We start from the raw sequence: 19629 nt of genomic DNA on the forward strand, positions 1-19629 counted from the left end.
TTGGGGCAATAGGCAAGCTCTGAAAAGCTTCAGGTTTGAGCAGTGCAAAGGAACATATAGGAGGATATAGCTTTGAAACTAATCACTGTGACAGTATAGTCACACGTGTTTGCTCACTTGCATCAGTTGTCTGTCTCAACCCATATTAGAGGCCAACCCTGAAAATCTCTCTTTGAGTAGCACTCACAACACACCTCCCATGAAGACGATACTGAACAGTTTGCAAAAGCACCCAGGCAATCTGGCGCAGAATTCATACCCATGCAACATTACTTGGTACTCTACCTCCTCTTGATCTGCTTTGGTCAAAGCTTTGTCTTCAGCTTTATGTTCTTTGGCAAGAGGGTGGTCCTGGAAACCCTTTTGTTTTAGTTTTGCCATGAAGACCCAAGCTGGTTCAGAGGGAGCAGATTCCAAATGTGGAGAGAAGACCTTTTCTACAAAAGAAGCATTTTGAAGTAAAGAAGGGATTTAGGTCAAGTCAGTCTAAAGCTTGTGTTTTGTGTTTTAAATCCTTCAGCATCTGTAATACCCTTTCAACATTGTGGGGATAAAATTACCTTCCCTGATGATTTTGTCCTTGGTGATAACTGATTTTCTGTTTATTCTGGAGCTTTTGACCTGACTCTGCTTCCGTTTAAGTCAATGGCAGAGCTCCCACTGAGATCATTGTGAACCGGATTTTGCTTTTCAAATAACATCCTCACACTGCAGATTAAACGAGTATGATAACCACTATTATTTCATGTAGGCAGTAAAATACAGGCTGCCTTTTCACTTTTTAAATATTTTAAATGAAGTGATTGTAGGAAAAAAAAAATAATCACACCCAATGCAGCTCTCAGTCAAGGTTTGAGCTGCTGCAGTCTGGAAAATTAACTACAAAACAGCAGTAAGGGTTAAAAAACTCTGTTAAAATTCCAACTATATGTACAAGTCAGTTGTACCAGGAATGTTTCAGAGGCCCTTCAGCTATTAGTCTGTTGTTATTCTTGCTGGAACACATCCTTCATTAAGATAAGCCAAGAATTCTGCATCCTAGCCAAAGCAACAAGCCAATTAAATTATGGTGCTGACGAACTCAAGGCTGAATTTGGTCTTCATCAAGAGGATTTTTATCTTCTGTTCACCACTCTGCCAATGTTCTTGGCCGTTGTTTTCTACAATGTTTGGATAAAATACAGTATAAATACCTGAAGGTTTATGCCCATTTTGCTTCTTTTCCACTTCTTCTGATCTTGTCTTGGGAGGATTTTTGTCTTCTAGCAGATCTGGTTTTTTAATAACTGATTTTGTGCTAACAGGAAGGCCTGGAGATGTTTTCCCTGTGCCCACTGATTTCTGATCCTCTTTGACTGAAGCAGAAGGAGCAGTGGGAACAGCTGAAGGGATCAGCTTTGGAGACTCAGCACGGCTTTCATTCTGGTATTTTAGTAAAGAAGATGTTCTCCTTAGTCTGACCCCAAACGGGTTTTCAACACTTTGTGCTTCATGGTCAGCCCACTCCATAGAAGAATTCAAATGGGAATCACTGTCCCTACAACCTCGATCAAATCTATCAGAGTTGGATTTTGCTGCTTCCTGGATGATGGCATCAAAACATGTGTGTTCTTTTGTCACTCCTTCAAACAACTCTGGTCTTACAGGAGACGTAGGGGAACTTCTGGTATAGGAATCTTCCTTTGAACTTGAACCTCCTGAGAGAGATCTTTGCCATGCTGGTGCAATGGTGAATCTGACTGGTTTAGCAGAAGCACTCTTCAGTGGAGTTTTCACATTTTCATCTGAAGATCGTCTGTCTTCCACTGCTTTTCCATGAGAAGGTGTACTGCTTGTCTGCTGGTTTTTACTGTCATCATCAGAAGAGATGCTACTCTTCAAGCCAGCCAAACTTGAAGAGGCAAGACATCCAATGGACAGATTTTCAGAAACGTATGTTGTTTGCCTGTCACTGTTGGCCTGTTCACTGCCTTGGTCACCTTTTGAAACAGAAACAGTTTCTGCTTTAAAACATACTTCCAGTTTACTGTGAGGTAGCAGGCAACCTGCTTCTGAGACAGATGCAGCAGTGTCTGGGTTTTTTTCTGCATTGCCTTTGGATGACTGAAATTCCATTATTTCACAAGTTTCTGTGTCATTTCCTGTTATTGAACTGTTCTCAGGCTTCAAAACAGCCACTGTCCTGATGTCAGAAGAGGACGCTGAATTGGCTACCGCAAACTGTGAAGTGCTTGGTACAATATCTGAGACAGCGTGGTTGGAATGATTCTCACTAGAACCCAAGCAGCCTTCTATTTTGCCAATAAACACTGGATTCCCCTTTTCTTGGTATTTGATGTTTGGGTCCACAGAATTTACTGAGGACCTTTGTGCAACATGTGCCGATATATCTATGCCCTCTGTTTCCACACCACTGCTAAGCAAGTCAGCTGCTAGTGTGTTTGGAAAAACAACAGCTTCTTCTTGAATTTGCTGCCATTCTGGAAGTGCAGACGCTCCAGTACTGGTGTTTTGCTGGTGTAATTTCAATTCATCAGCAAACTCATCTGAACAGTACAACACTGTTGCACTGTGGTCTTCCTCCAGGTTCACTGGAGAAGCCTCAGGTCTTAGGAGGGATGCAGCTGCCTTACAGTGATGGTCCATGTCTGTGAGGTACGCATGCTCTTCCAGCAAAGTACAGGAGTCTTCTGCTACAAATGTGGAATCACGAGAGTCACAGGCAGCATCAGTGGGACTTTTTACACCTGACGTCTCCTTAGAACTGCCTCCCTTTGCACAATATTCCACCTGGGCTGGTAATCCTATATTAAACAGAGGAGAAGAGTGTGCACTTAAAGGTTAAAATTCAAGCATCATTTGTACCAGTAATTCATTCCAGATAGTGCAGTCATTCAGCATGAGTTGCCCAAGTCTGGGCACTGCTGTCTGATAAATCAGGCTGTTCAAAGCATGTACAGAAATGGGCTGTTCAAGTTAGGATACTGATAAAGCTTTCAGTTTGAACACACCTAATCCCAGGAATGACTGAAAGCTGTTGTCTGATTAAGGTATACAAAATCAGTCGCTGTTTAGCTCTTTTCTGTGCATACCCTTAGTTGTAAGACTACTAGCCAGATTTCTCTAGACATTTCTTCACGGGTATGCCTAGAAAGGCTGTTTAGAATGATCTGGAGGATTTTCTGTATTTAAGCAGAACATCTCAGCATCAGGTAACTGTGCCTCTTCTTTGTGTTCTTCTTCATGTTCTGCAAAGCTACAGAACATCTGGATAGCTTAGATGTGTCTGCACACACAGCAACTCTGATGTGTGACAGCATCAGGACCTGAGTCTGCCCTGATAACAAAGTGTCAACATGGCCACTACACTATAGCATTATCATCAGCCAGTGCGTTTGTAACATGGTGCTAAAAAGAAAAATCTCTGGTACTGTTTTGGAGAAATTTCATTTGTAATTACAATTGTGTTACCACTGGCAATTAGCAATTTTTCAAATGGTAAGGAGGGAAGTAGCAAATGAAGATCTAGTAAACACAAACCAATTAGTCACATACACATAACGGATATAACACTGAGGTTAAGGTGTTTCTGAATGTCAAGCACTCAGATCTCTAGCCAATGAGATCTAGCACAGGTACTGATCATGGTACTTTCCCTTCATATATTTTTAATGTGGCTCTCAAAGTTCATCATTTCAGCATCACTGTGCTGAGTGGTGTACATGACTTTTTCCATCATAACACTTTAGCAGCCAGAATTGGTTTATGACATAAAACAAAAAATGCCTAGTTTGAAAGGACTTACAATTCAAATAGGTTCTCTCAGACTTATGTAGTAGAGTTCAAGCACTCAAACTAGCAATACATACATCTTCATTACCTTCACAATCACTTTTATGCTGGCCACTCGCAAGTAGTTCTGTTGAATTTCCCTTCTTTTCTAGAGTTACAGGAAGACATGCCTCATTTTCCAGGTGTTCTACCTAATGAGGTGCAGGAAGATCTTTTAATTAAAGAATAATGAACAAAAATAGTATTTTATACACACACACATTAATGAATACTCAAAACATAGACACAACCCCCCCATCCTATAATTTACCAACACTGTGGGTAATGTACTACCCCAGTGAAGAACTGAGAAATCATTCATGTTTAAAATGTCAAGGCAGCACATTGATCTCTCTTGAATGTGTCACATTTTGGGATTGACATATTCTGAGTCAACAAGTATGTTTTTAAGACACCACCCAAGCTACCTGGTGGCATGGAACAGGCCAGGCCAGAGACATTAACATCACTTGTGTTATCTCTGACTGACAACCCACAATTAGCTTTTCTCCTTCAGCACTGTAGTTGTACCAGCTGCAGTACAAAGAATATCCAGCAAAGATGCTGCAGGACCCAAGTTTCCAGGAAAACCTCATTCTGTGTTACACTCATCCTGAATTTCCTCCATCCCTTCTCAGGGCAGGGCACTTCTAACTACAGGACAGATTTCTGTGCATGATTCTCTGATAGAACAGGGGAATCCAGGACATATTTTCACGTATGATTTTCTGATGGAGAGGGGAACATGCAATATAGAAGCATTACTCCTTATTTCTGTTACACTCCAATTCAACAACCTTTTCTATCTGGTGAAATTCACCTCCACAATGTGCTGCCTAGGAGCCAGGATGAGAAGCATCTCAACCTAATTTACCACATGCACAGCCATATTCCTTCTCAAAGACCTTCAGTCTTTCCTTTGACATACAAAGAATTAAGTTAAAGCTAATCTGAAATTGTTTGTAGAAACAGACTTATTCTTCCTTAAAACTGAGAACTGGCTTTTCAAACAACAGGAATGTTTTTACAAATGAAGTGTAACCTGCAACTTTCTTGGCTAAATAATGAAAAAACAAAGTTGGACTTCGGCTCCCATGATATTGAAGTTTTCTGAGGTTTTTTTTGCTTAGTTGGTGAAAGATAGGTGGTTTTCCTTCTTCCAATGAAGAATAACAACAACAAAAGTGAAGGAATACAGAAAAAAAGAAAAAAAAAGTAACAGTTACAAATTCACATCCGTTTCCTTCTGCCCACTGATTGTTTTCTGCAAAAAACTTACCTGGGGGTGTTGCTGATTCTTGTTTGTAAAGCCTTTCTGTTTCCGGGGGTTTATGGCAATCCTGTGCCTGGCTGCTGAGGTGTCAAGGCAGCCGAGGGGACTGGCAGGGATGTTGAAGTCAATGGCAAGGAAGCTGCTGCCTCGTGAGCCAGGGGCCCCCAGAGTGGCAGAGGATGAAGGACTGATGGGCCTGGAGGAAGCTCCAGAAGGTACCTGTAAAACACAGAACACATTGCTATACATTTTGCTTGGCTTCCCTGCATCTCTGATACAAGTCTTTGCTAGCTCATTCCATTCCAGAAACCTGAAATGGCTGGATATTTGGACATGAACACTCATGCCTAATGTCATCTCTGCACAGAGATTACTCAATTCTCTGTGCCCAGATGTCGGTTAAACAAAAGTGAGAAAGAGAGTCTCTCCCACAGCAAGAGGCTCAGCTTGTCCCCATCCCAGTATTTATCTGAAAACCATTTGCAATATATATATGCACCAGCAGGAGACACTCGTGCAGTTTTCATAGCTGCCTTTTCATCTCAGTACTGCGACGCATCGCAGGAATATGTTATTAATAAGACACAAAAGTAGCATGGATGCTTGCTCCTCATTACCTCTATCTCTAAGAAAGTTACCATAGCCACTTTGCGCTTTTCACATCCACTCTCCAGCAAAATCAAATACTTGTCTCCAGCAAGTACCCCAGAACCATTTTCCAGACATGATGCGGATCTCACCCTCACAGCAATGCTACTCCGGGAAACTAGACAGCAGTAACCTTAGATTATGCTATCAAAGTGAAGGGTTTACAGAAGGGCTTGTAGAGAACCCCCTAAACACAGAGCTTGATTGGTTTTGTTACTGTTTTGAAATGAAGACCAGACTTTCGAGAACATTTGCAGAATTTCACAGACATGCCAAACAAACTTCATCCAGTACAACATACCTGCTATTTTGGCTTTGGCCATAAAGCCAGGTGAAGCAGAGCTATTTAAGTGTGCTTGGCATTCAGATGTTTGGGGGGTTTTAAGTTTAGGATATAACACAGCATTTAAAACATGTATGCTAATGGAGTTTTAAGGTAATGAAAACATCTTCCCACCTGATCTACAAAAACTGCCTAAGTACATTGCTTTATGTTTAAGGTAGCTAAAATTAATGTCCTTATTCCCCATTGATTTTGCTTAGCTCCTAGAGCTTAAGTCAACCACAATAGAATGCATTATGACAGATGCAGACTTTTCTCACAACAAATTTACACATTGTGGAAGAAAGAAAGTAAATAAGATAACTATTGTTATAATTCCACAAGATTAATGACAGATCAGTAAGGATCACTGCACTTACAAAAGCAGTAACACTCTCACTCATTTTTACATACAAGTTCTTCTGCCTTTCAATTATAAAATTACAGTTGTGTTTATTTAATATAAAAATATCTGAAGTCATTATCTGAGCTACTGCTGTACATAAATGGCAAACTCCCTACTCTGCTGAGGATTTGGGATATTTTTGACTCTGAGCACTGGCAGTTGGCATCTTCTTTCAAAGACAATGGAGCAGACATATGAATTCTACATCAGTGTTTATGTGTAAGATAAATTTGGTGTTTGTTGGTTATTGGGCAGAGGAGGGGCCTGCACAAAGAGAGAGTGCTGCAGTTAGGAGGCCCATTTCCTAAAGAGCGTTTGTGCCAAAACACTGCTCAGCCTCACAAGCTGAGGCCCTGTTTTGCTTTTAATCAGTTTGGGATAGAAATGCCAACAAGGAAGTTAGATTTCTGTAAAGGCTATCTGGCAAAGGCAAGATAATGCTGGCTAATGTCTCGGGGAAGTCACTTGCTGCTTACTTTGAGTGAACACCTCACATTTAGCTTTAGATTAGTCAAAGAGTGGGTCTTTATAAACGTGGAAGGCACTCAGAAGTTATATGGGTGACATATCAGGGTTCCACACAGAGGTGACAGCAGCATGAGGCTCTTGGAAATCCCAGTGAAGCAGCACAGGGCAAAGAAATGAGGTGACTATCATCTGCAACAAGATCAATACAATAGCAAAATGTAACCCACTGCACTGTATACAACTTCAGACTGCTTAGGCTCAAATCCTCTTTTTCCTTTACTAAATATACAGCACCGTTAAATGGAATAACTGGTGTAGATTCCTTGATGCTTTTCACAACTGTCCCCATCTTTGGAATGAGGTTATTCAGTTTAACAACTTGTGTTTTGCTAACTCAAATCCTGGTATTACATAAATAGTTTCAAAAGCTACTGAAAAAAAATTATTACTTAGGAAAAGCAGGTTTATTTTAGATAAACACATTGGCAAGATTTCTGCTATGCCAAACTGCTGACTAAGAAAAATATTTGGGTAAAGGAACATATATGGTTCTGTAAAAAACCTAGAAGGTTCCTAGTGAGTTGGGGGGAAAAAGGAAGAGCTTGAAGTGGGGAATTCTAGGCAATATATAAGGGAAAAATATTTTTCCTGTCCCTGTCTCTCATAAGAGATGAGGTTGTAAGACTGAAAGAGCTCAAAGACTCCAGAACCGGACAGAAAAGGGCTTTTTGCATTGTAAGATAAAAACAGTGTGAAGGCTTACAAAATGGAGCATTTTAGTTAAAATCTAAAATGGGAGATGAGTTAATAAAATGTACATTGAAGTAAAGACAAACGATATACAAGAAGTTATTTAAAATAATGACAATACAAGTCACCTTGGGCCTTTAAAATTGTGTGACTAGTAGTCTAGTACGTGGGGGAGACATTGCTTTATCTATTCCTAAAAGCAAAAGATGTAGGAATGACTGAGAAGGGCAGTGTCTGATCTCAAACATGGAAGGGAAAGTTGAGCTGGTTTTGCCCACAGGTTACTTTCTCCCTTCTCAAAGGCCCCCTCGTCCTCCACGGAAGGAATGCCTTTTGGTAATACTTGTGTCCTCGGCTACACCAAGTATTTTGACTCAGAAAGTTAAGCTTGTGATTGCAATCATACTGTTAGTGCTATACAGCTGTTTTGCAGGCAATGCATTTATCACCAGCAATCCAAAAGAACAGTATACATTGCACATGAATAAACCATATTATTTGTGAACCCAACTGGCTCTTTCGAGTCTGACCAGGCTAATAAACAGGTTAATAAATTGTTTGTGCAGCCACTGTGGGGCCTGTACTTAGTCATGTTGCTGTAGTTGTAGCTATGTTACATACTTATGTTGTTAATGGTTGGACTTGATGATCTTAAAGGTCTTTTCCTACCTAGTTGATTCTATGATTCTATGGTTTTGCCTGTAGTTTACATTGTTGGTTTTTTGCAACACACACTGTACTCAGAATAAATATATAAAAAAAATGTATTGTACTTGCTCCATAGAGACATCACACATTATCAGGAAAAGCAGCTATTTACCTGTTCATCTTCACTGTCTGTCCCGCCTAAACTCAAAGAGCTATGACGCTGAACAGGGTTGGAGGACTGTGGGATAAAATAAGGAAGAGGGTAAGTCAAGGGAAGTATCACACTGAAATATCTGGGACTGGGTATCCAGTGCTAATTGTGAGAAAACCCAAGAGGAAAGATAAAGGGTCACTGAGTCCCTGTCTTACAGGGTAGGTTTCGTTTGTTCACTGGGGATCAGACAAAGTAGAGAAGCTTTATCCTGCTATGAGAGACACTATGAAGGTTGACCACATGAGACAAAACTATAAGCTGAAATAATGTCTTAAAATGTATCAAGATCTTCAAATTTACAAATGTTCACATGTTCACTCAAGTTAAAAATCATGCATCTGCTGTGAGAAGCAATTCCTAACAAAGAAGATAACCAAACCCTCACTGAGTCCCATCAGGACCTCTTCTCCTCAGACTCATAGGATTGTCACTTTCCTGACAATTCAACTAATATTGCCCTAGAGTATTTTTTTTTTTCAATTCCAAAGCCAGTAACTGTTTAAGGTTCTCTTGCAGTCTCTTAAGTAACTGGTTAAGAATTCCTTGCAACGATTTTTGTTTTCCTCACTAGCCTTAAACCACCCCAACATTCTTCCCCTTTCACAGGTGCAGGAAGCTGCCAATTTCTCCAGGTCTTTGAAGCTGGAAGACATAGAAAGTTCATTTGTGCAGCATAAGTACCTTGGCTTGTTCTTGGACTGGAAGTGGAAGAGTCCCAGTCACACAACACTCACTCATGAATAACTGACTTTCTGTGCTTTCTGCCATACAGACCTGCCAGGACAGACTGTGTTGCCCAAAGACACCAAGAGGTGTCCTATCAACTGAATTTCTCTCCTCTTTCCCTAATGATAAAGGTCATAACTGCCCCAGCACTGGTCTACAGAAAAGCATGGAAAATTGTACTCAGAAGGGTTTTTGTAAGGCCACTTCTTAGTATCTGTCAGTGACAAGTCTACAATCCACCAAGGGAATTTTAGTTCTGACTGATCTGTACCATCAGATTTTACCACAAGCAAGCAACAAGGTTCTTCACTGTCTCCAAGCAGATTTTATCTTTTCCATACAGGTGGTCACTGAAGTAACATGACAATTGTACCTTGCTTGGTGAATTTGTCAGAACATCATGAAGGGTTGAAATTTCAGGAGGGCTTCTAGGTAAACCATCATCTTCAGAAACAGCACCTGCATCTTCCAATTTCTTTCCGGTTATAACAAGAGGAGGTGACCCAAGTCTGATGTTCTGCTGCAACTGAAGCTGCGGTTGAAAATAAATTTAGAATAAAGACTTTAAATGGCACTATTTATAGTGGACATTTTGGACACTTTTACCCCCGTTGCTCCCATGAGGGATGCAAAATTTCTTAGTTAACAGAAATACTTGAGGAAACAGACCATTTACAGAAAATAGCCATTAACAGAATTTTTAGTTAGTTACATTCATCAGGGACCCATCATTAGAACTGGCTTTGGTACAAAATTAAAACCAGTTTTATTCACTGAGTTACCAAAGACAAAAAATTCACCATTCCCAAAAACTTACAGCAATTTAACTCATTTTAAGTTTAAAAGGTCTAGATTTAAGTATTCTTTAAATAATTACATGCATCCAGATGTCTCAAATAGTCACACAAAGCATTGTCATTCAGCAGCTCCCATCCCCAGGTTTATGTGGTCAGCTTTCCTTTCACAAAGCTCTTCCAAATATTGAGAGCTTGTCACCACCCTCTCCCGCACAAGTAGGTGAGTCTCACTTTTTATAGAAAGCAAATTTTATTCTGGTCTACCCTAATGAATTTCTTGTTAATTTTCCCCAGCATCATATCCTAGTCCTGTCTATAGCAAGAATGATAACAGCAGTCAGGAACAACTTTGTTTGTAATGGAGTATTGGGATTCTTTTCCAAGACTGCACAAAAAGAATGCTCTGGCAGGCTCTGACCCTAGAAAAATAAAACGAAGTCTGCAACCTCACAAGCAGCCAGATGTTCCCTCAAAGTAAAAACATTCGGATCTCAGGAAACACCATTACTAAAATTCTTGGCTTAAGTCTGTTATTATGTCAAAGCTGGAAAAGAAACAAAGTCTAAACAGAAATTTTGTCCTTCAACTAAAACCACCTCAACTGAGTATTACCCAGATAAAAATGCAGACCCGTTTTTTTGTTTCTGTGCTTATTAAACCAGATTGGGAAATTCTAGGCCTAATTCTGTGCTCCTCTGCAAGCTATGCATTCATTCATAGCTCTAAAATAGATCTAATCAGCTGCCATTCTTATTCAGTAAGATTAATTTGCAATATAATTCCTACAGATCTAACAGCCACACAGGGTAGCACAATGTCACCTTCTACTCCACCAGTCCCTCAGTTCAAACAGCTTTCTTGCCCTCTTAACAACAACAACCAAAGGAGTATTCACCCATATGATCTGCAAAAGGAGGACTGATGACAAACTGCACAGAGATTGCAATGTATCAAGACATATAACATACCTGCACACTTTATGGGAGGAAAATACAGAGTCAGTTTTGCTTTTCTCTCTTTTCACAACTGCCCATCTTTTATTTATTATATTTATTACATGCAGACAGCAAAATATTCTGGGACAAACTGAATTTACAGTCTGTCATCTACTGGCAGAAGTTAATTTACATTGCTAAGAAAATAACAGCTTTTATTAGTGCTTGGCTTTTATTCTGACATGAGTCAAGCTCACAGAAAAAGACTGTCTCTTATGGCTATAAAAATAGCGCTGGCAGTATTACATTACCATGCAGGATGGATGAAGAGACAGCACAGTGGACTGGAGACAGCATGAAAAGAGGTTTTTTTTCCCCAGCAAAGTTCTATCATATATAAACATTATTTCTCCTGCTACCCCTATTGTTATACAAAAAAATACCCTGAATTGAAGCTCAGTTTATTTTGCAGTTGTATGAAAGAACAAGTCCCTCTGTGCATCTTCTATTACTAAACATGTGATGCAATTGTGTTTTGCAACACGAAACTCACACTGTGCAAAGGAAGAATTTCAATAGCCTTTGGCTGCTTTATCAGCCATTTGTTTTCAGTCTCTGGAAAAAACCTTAAACTTTTATCTCAGTGCTTTGAGCGAGGCAGTCATTTAAACACAATTAATATAACCAACAGTTGATAAGGGAGCTGTCAAGGAGGGTTCAGTATGTGCCTTGGAAGAAGGAAATGACCTAGCAGAATACAGTATCCTTTGTTGGCAGAGATCAGAAGAATAATGATATAAATAAAGCTGTCACTGAGAGTGCCCTGACACATCCATCATCCCACACACTTACGCAGCTGCTGGTGCTAGCATGTACAGTGAAAACATCATAGCCAGAACTGCCCAAAAGAGTAACAGTATAAGGGACACACTACATAATAAATAAATGGCCTTAATTTAAAAACAGTAGCTATGAAGTGAAGAATAGAAATCCCATTGGAAGAGGACATGCTCATTAAGGAAAGTTGCCAAGAGCCTGTGAACTGGATTCATGTCACTCAAACTCTATGAGACCTGGGAAAGGCTGGAAGCACCAGGACTGCTCAAAGATGAAGTTTCCAAGAGGCAGAATAGATCCAAAAGCAGTAAATCTCATTTGGACACTACAGTCAACAAAATCTTAAGGCCCACAGCAGAGGAATCAAGCCACAGGGTTTCCTAGGAGATAGCTAATACAAAGCAGCACCATGAATGAGAGGATGATGTTCTCACCTGCAAAGTTTTCACTCTTCCAGGTATGTTTTCCTGAGACAACAGATCATCTGCCACATTTCCTGGTGCAGACTCAAAAATGAAGACGCTGTCATGGGACAAGGCTTTGTTTCCCATGCTTCCTTTGGTCCTGGGAAGGAAGGCAAGAAGAGTGGTCAGTGCACTGGATACATCCCTCCAACACTTCCCTGTGCTACTTCACCAGGGCAGAAGGATCACAAAGAGGCCAGAGTAGGATGCATCTCACTTAACTTCAGATTTGTGCATATCAGCTGTCTTAGTGTAGTCACTGCTAGTTCCTTTTATACTCAGAAGGAAGAAGTACATACGGTACAAGTGACCATGGCCACAGTTACATATTTGGCCACGGCCAAGTTGAAGTACCCAGGTAAGATATTCCTGCTCTGCTCCTGTGCTCACTGGGTGTTCAGCCCAGTGAAGCATTGATGAGTTCCCACAGTTGACTGGCTTGTAATTAACTGAGATTGATTGGGGTTGTACTATTAAGTTGTGCAGGGCAAATTCTGCACTTGGGTGGCACAACTAGAAAGGCTCCAAATCTTTTATCCACCAAGTTCCATCAGCATAGGCAGGCAGTGTCTGTGTGTCACTTTGTTCAAAAGACCACAAGGATAGCCTCTACCAGGATTTTATTCTAGTGTTTGACCGGAAAACAACAGAGAATACTCTAATGTTGTTGGCTTGTTCATATCCCACAAGTTACAAGGATTCCTTGGCTCAGCTTCCCTGCAGGCAATGCTCTTGCTTCTGAAAGTTGGACTCTGGGTAACACGGGATGATTAGGAACAGAACTCTGACAAGGGAAATCCAGTAAGTCTAACACTCTTCTGCAAGGAAATCAAACAGAAGAGGTCTCTGCTATTTGTCTAACCCCACATTCTCTATTTAGAAGAAAGCCCTGAAAGACTGAACTTTCGTAAATACTCCATGTAAAAAAATCCCAAATAAATTACTTTTTCCTCCTGCAACTCCCTTCTTTATATCTCCAGAGACACCATCCCCTTTGTCTGTTTGACTAACCCTCCTATGGCTCTAATGGTGTAGGCAATCTATGCATTCAATCTGCAAGCAATGCATTCATTTGTATCTCTGTAAAATGGATCACGTAAGCTGCCATTATTCAGCAAGATTCATTTGCAATGTAATTCCTACAGCTCTAACAGCCACACAGGGGTTAGTCTCTCGTTAGGATTCAGAAAAGTTCAATTTTTAAACCATTACATGGTGTATGGGGTTTCATGGCAAGGTTTGGTAGTGAGAAGACTCCAGGGGTGGTTTCTGTGAGAAGGTGCCAGAAGCTCCCCCCACATCTGATAGAGATGTATTTTTTCTCTCTGTCCAGCTGAGGAGGAGACTGATGGAGCAGCTTTGGTGGCACCTGGCACCCAGCTGGGGTCAACACACCACGCATGGTTTAAAAAAGAAAAAAAGGAGGAAGAAAAGAAACTAGTGCTTCTGCCTCAAGAACAAACAGCAGCATTATTCTAGGATCAGTTCTGATACTCTGCATGCCAGAAATTGCAAAGTGCAGGGTCCTGCTATAAACCCTTCACAAGCTGTATTTCCATTGGCTTTCAGGATCAGGTTTTCCAAAGGATTATGTAGCTCAGTCTCTCTATGTACTTACAAAGCATGCTTATGCTGTGCAGGGTCTGGACATGATAAAAGTTTTCAAGTAGCACAAACATATCCTTTAATTCTTTTGGATAGTCCACCTAATCTTACCTCTAAGGGAAAAAACCAGAAGAGTTTTACTCACTTCCTGATCTCTGATCTTGCAAAACAGTTCATAATCACTGGAGGACAGTGCTGGAGTAAACAGCAACTGGACTTGAAGTACTTGGTTAAGGGCAAGAGAAGGAGTTCGCACCCACACTGCCCCTGGAGCAGGTAGCTGATTTTAAGCCAGATCCCTCCTATGGGCCAGTGGGTAAACTTGGCTGTTCCTAAGCTTTTTGGACTGGGTTAGCTGAGTCACTCTAATTCCCCTTAGCCCAGGGGACTGCTTATGTGGTCACTTACTTTGTTGCTGTTATGCTAACAAACAAAATACAGAGATTGTTGTTTTCATTCCCATATCATTTCCATGATGCAATTGCATAAACACAACAGACAGAGTGGGGAAAGGTGGGGCAAGGAGGAATCAGCACCCATCAGAAGAAACACAGCGTCCAGCTCCACCAAATGCCTTGTATGACCATACAAAGCATTTGGCAGCAATGCTGATTTCAGCATGTCTCACTCTGGTCACCTATTCATGCCCTCTGCCAGTGTTCCCTCCAACAAACCACTGCAAATCATAGGATGTGTCCGGTGTTTTGTCACACATTACTAGTCTGCAGCTCTACAACTCAAGGCCTAGGGTAATACAAAGAGAAGCCTGGCAGAGTAGCTAACAATGGATTATGAGGAGGGTGGGAAGTTGGAAAACAGCCAGATACTGATGCATGACACCCCTGGTGAGAGAGAGAACCATGTTCAGAGCATTGTCCCACCCCAGATTCAGTCACAGATGTGCAATGGAAGTGCTGTGTAGCTTGATGGTTTAACGTTATGAGTGAAGCAGTGTTAGCAGGGCAAGCTAATAGCTTGTATTACACTAATTGAAGAATGGGCAAGTTTTTGAAATAACATCATTCAGGAATCTGAGAATTGCTCTGCAATTTGCTTAAGGACTTGCAAACCTCACTCACATGGACAGCCCTCCACAGGTAGCTGACAAAACTAGAGGTCTTCAGCAGTACCCAAACAGCTACATAAGAAAGTTAAAGCAGCAAGCTTGCACTGATAATATACCAAAAATACTTCTGTTCCTTTACCCTAGCCATGACGTAGGGCACTACTGATGCTAAAAACCAGCAACTTGACTTCACATGTATTCTCTCTACTAGCACTACTCAGTTGTCATCCCCTTGTAAAGTTGCTCCTGATCAGACCCTTCCAGATTTCAAACACTAAACCCAATCAAAACAATCTGGGCTGTCTGCAGTTTTAGCCTAAGAGGTTGGGTCACCCCTGCCCCTGGCTGCCCCCCACCCCCCTCCAGGCTGGCTTTTGAAGCACTAGCAAAGAAGGAGGAAATTCCTGGAATTCCTTCATCAGCATTAGGGCTTGTTTTGCACAAACTTGGACAGAGGTTGCTCCTTAGGGGCCAACTCATGTTTTCATCCTGCTGCTGCAAGAGGTCCACTTCCCCAGCAGCTTACCCAGCCTCCTCCGGTGAATGAAGTGCAGTCGTGTCGAGCACCGAGATGCTGACATCGCTGCTGGACTGGCAAGGTTTTAAATTACTCTCTCCCCTGGGAGGTGGAGGTTCTTTCCTTTTCTTCTTGGCAAAGAAGTTCTTGAAAGTCTGAAACTTGGATTTTTTCTTTCCTGAAACATGAGAGAAATGGAAATTTATGGAGGTTGGAGGGGTTGCTTAGTCTGGAGAATGTTATCTTGTAACTTCTGGAGGAAGTCTCAAAGCTACAGCAGCCCATTCAGTTCTAGTTCCTTTGTAAATAATTCAGTGCTGGAGTCCAGTGAAAGGTGAAGCTGCACTTCTTACATTTGCTGTCTATAAAGCAATACTGGCATTGAGCTGACAACAGTGGTGCCTACTTAGGTTCCAGGTTTTGAAAAATACACCTTAAGTAGAGAATGTATCTACCCACAAGTGAACAGTGATCATGCCAATCATACTTGAGATATTTTCACTTTAAAAAGTTATGTCAGTGTCTTCAACTCTTATTGTTCTTTACTTAGCTTGGCTTAGTTCTTCTCTCTCTTTACTCAGTAAGGAGAAACACCTGGAGGATATTCAACATTTGACAAAAAGACTGAAACTGGCAAAACGATTTATAAACTCTAAAAACCTCTAAACTCTAAAACATAAATATCCGTTTCCACATTAAAACACTGCCCCAAAATAAAAATCAGCAACTCCTCCAAGGACAATGGAGCAAACTTAGATTAAGACAGTGCCCTGCAGGACATGAAACCCCCAAACATAGCAGCCCTAAGAACACAATTGGAAAACTATTAATCTGATTTAATTGCCATTGATTTTCCATTGTCCAAATGAAAACACAAAAAGAACAAAATAAACCATATGAAACATCACTGACTTATTTGATTTTTAATAACCTAAGATACTTTAACATTCTCATTTATATTTTCCTTCAGCACACAAATGCTGCATTTTGTCACCGAAGCTTACACGGGGGGGTCAGTTTGGAGTGGTTTGGGCCAAACTATTGTACTAAGACCCCTGTAATTTCTGAAATGCATATGCAGAGCAATAACATCACTGCATATCTGAGCCAAATTCATTGTTCAATTAATACTTTACAAGAGTTGGCATAATAAATGCCCACAGCTGGAGGGTTCCTCCATAAGCAATGCATTATTTCAACACAATTATTGTCTTCTCCCAGCAATGATTTAGTCGGCGATGCTCTGTTTCAACATGTGCCCTGTACGTGTAGGGATCTCTGCCAATGGGCCTTATCTGGGCTGAAACTGTGCCACCACACAGCTGCATCAGACAGTAGCCACTTTGAGAAATAAACAATGATACTGAGACATACTCACCCTGTCTCCTCCCTGCTCTCAAGCCCAGTGCCAGCACCATGTGTCAGGACATACAAGGACACTGCTACACTGTCCGGCACAGATTGATGAGATGGTTACCTCTCTGCAGAGCAGTATCAGCCACAGAAGACCTACACATTGCTTTTCAAGTGACTTAGGCTGCCACGGACACCAAATTATCTTCCAAACCATGCAAAGCAAAACTATCAGTGGAGTTCCACTCATCTGAATAATAATGGATGTGGTGCTCCTTGGAGGGTTTATTGGCGGAAGACCTTTGCAATCAGCCACAATGCCTCTCAGATAAAACATGTTGAGTGTCCTTTAGAGAGCCTTTAGAAACGCTTCTCTTTCATTAGTGTCATTCATATCAGCAATTAGACAATCTATATGGTATTCTCCCAGGAAGCTTGTCAAAGCTGAGATGGTTTATTTTAGATGAGCAAAACAAAGGATTAAAATGTTTCATGAAAGCAGTGCCCCAAAATTATCAGTTCAGCAATGTCTGCTAACACAGGCCAATGACCCAAACAGCACCATGGCAGACTTTGCTAGACACAGACAGCTCTGCAACTTAAAGGCAGTCTAAACGAAAAACAACGACATTCTCATGTACACTGGTCAGCTGACAGTGCTATGGACAGACAGCAAGCCTGATTCTAGTGCAATTACTACTGATGAGCTTAAGTAGATGCTGGTATTTCTAGAGAACCAACACCACAACAGAAAAAGAAGTCATCCTAAGAGCACTTAAGGGAAACAGACATAAGCACTACCACAAAGGATAATACTGCCAGGGTTCTACTCCAAATGCTTGTTTGGATCAGAAGTGGTGCTAGCTTTAGAATGGATCCCATGGAGAGGACTTGCAAACACTGTCAGTGACTGAAATTCAGCTGGCATGGGACAACACTTGGGTATCACTGTGCAACAGAGAGTCCTCTGGTGCAGACACATCAGTTACTTCAGTGCCTTCTCCAGCCTCTAAATTATTACTGGTGCGCAGTAAACTGTTCACACCCTGAACAGTTGTGCTCTAGTTTCACACACTGTTAAAAGGATGCCACATTTAATTTAAAAGTGCCTACATTCCAACACACTGTGAAGCAGCCCAATATATCACTGAATTGGAAGAGTACTCTGTGATATTAGAACTGATAACATACAACAGAATCTTATTACTCAAAATGAAAAAAAAAAAATCATTGTCTAACAAAAATCCAGTCAAAGCAAGGAGAGAATACCCAAGCTCAGACAACTATGCCTATTTCCCCTTCACCCACTGAAGAATAATGACTCATGATTTTTGAATTCTTATGGTTCTCAATCTTCAATTTTATGGTGTTAAAAATAAAAAACTAAATTCAAAGGCTACTGCCCTAAAAAAGCAAAAGCCTTCCAAAAAACTAGTTGCTTGTGCTGTTATTTAGCCCACTATAACAGAAGGAGCAGGAGTAAACATTTTTCTTTCTCTGTAAAGTTTGTTTATTCTGTATTTTTATTGTTTGTGTACTGCCTATTTCATTGTTTCTCCTGTGCACAGAGAGAATTAACACACATCTTTCTGCTCTTTGCACGTTTCTTCTCTATAACATGAGAAAAAGATGCTTTTCCCAGTGCAAAATTCAGACTGCAAAAAGCAGACGGGACATCTGATTTGGGAGCTCCATAATCATATTTAAATTAAACAGTTAATTTGGGGATCTTCTGTGTTCTCTGAGTTCCTAAGGTGCATCCAGAACACATTTTCCATTTTCTCAAATTCAAGGACTAGATACTTCAACAATAAACGCACATGATTAAAAAAAAAAGAAAAAAACAAACCCACAGACAACATTCTCAGAAAAGACCATGATTGTAGCTTCATAAAAAGTACCTGATGCTGCCAGCCAGGTAATAAAATCATGGAATTCAGTAAGGCTAACATTAGGTGTTGACAGTTTTTGGACAGTGACTTGGTTACTGCCATCAAGAAGGACTAGATGCACTGGAAGCCCTCTACTACTAGTCAGACAATGAAGTAAACCTCAGGAAGACAATTTAATTGACTAGATGGTGGAGGCTGGGGATTTTAGCCTTCTGGAGCCTTCACATCACAAGTTAAAGCTGTGAAAAGGAAGAGGTGAGGCAATCCTAAATTACATGGAAAGTAAGCAAGAGAACCAAGAGTGGCTTTATCCAGGTCCATCAAGTGTCCCTTGAATATTTCAGCAACAGTGCAGCAGCTTTTAACTTAGAAAAGTTTTGATTCAGTTACAGCTAGAAATATTCCCACTGGTTTTAGAGCCAACACTTACACCAGGAAGCCATCTCCTGCCTTCCCTATGACCCAGCTTACGATCTGATCCATTTTGTGAATCTTCCAGTGAATCTGAGTACAAAATTTGCATGTGTGGGTCTCATACAGGTTCACCAATGTGCCATGGATACCACTGGAACATCTTGATAAACTAGATCACAAATTTAAGGTTTCAGCCACTGCCGACCATCCACCATTACACTTTCTTCACCCCATCTATCTGCCATGCAGAGTTGGACTATCAGTCACTTTGCCATTTGCTTCTCTTTTCTACCAATACTTTGAAAGTGACAAATGTATTTCTAAAGGACAAAGCAAGATGACCTTTGAAACACAAACATTTAAGATGACTGAGAGACATTAGCCAAAGAAAAGAAAACTAATCAAGTGATAAGACAGCCACTTTTTGAAACACCTCAGCCTTCATATTCACCTATCTCCTCAA

General features: G+C 40.8%; 1 protein-coding gene across 1 annotated transcript in view; it reads right to left on the minus strand.

Moving 5' to 3' along the window:
• The window catches only part of KIAA1210, a gene marked incomplete at its 3' end in the record, with an annotated part of 41061 nt that overhangs the window by 4818 nt on the left and 16614 nt on the right, over positions 1 to 19629 (minus strand). Inside the window, exons 3-10 of the mRNA XM_080624478.1 lie at positions 15517 to 15685; positions 12290 to 12419; positions 9660 to 9818; positions 8519 to 8584; positions 5111 to 5323; positions 3881 to 3983; positions 1194 to 2804; positions 286 to 437 (exon numbers count right to left, since the gene is read on the minus strand). Coding sequence (XP_080480604.1) covers positions 286 to 437; positions 1194 to 2804; positions 3881 to 3983; positions 5111 to 5323; positions 8519 to 8584; positions 9660 to 9818; positions 12290 to 12419; positions 15517 to 15685 — 2603 coding nt within the window. The remainder of the gene's footprint in view (positions 1 to 285; positions 438 to 1193; positions 2805 to 3880; positions 3984 to 5110; positions 5324 to 8518; positions 8585 to 9659; positions 9819 to 12289; positions 12420 to 15516; positions 15686 to 19629) is intronic.

This window comes from Psittacula echo, assembly GCF_963264785.1.
Source record: "Psittacula echo genome assembly, chromosome: 8".
Classification (NCBI taxonomy): Eukaryota; Metazoa; Chordata; class Aves; order Psittaciformes; family Psittacidae; genus Psittacula; species Psittacula echo.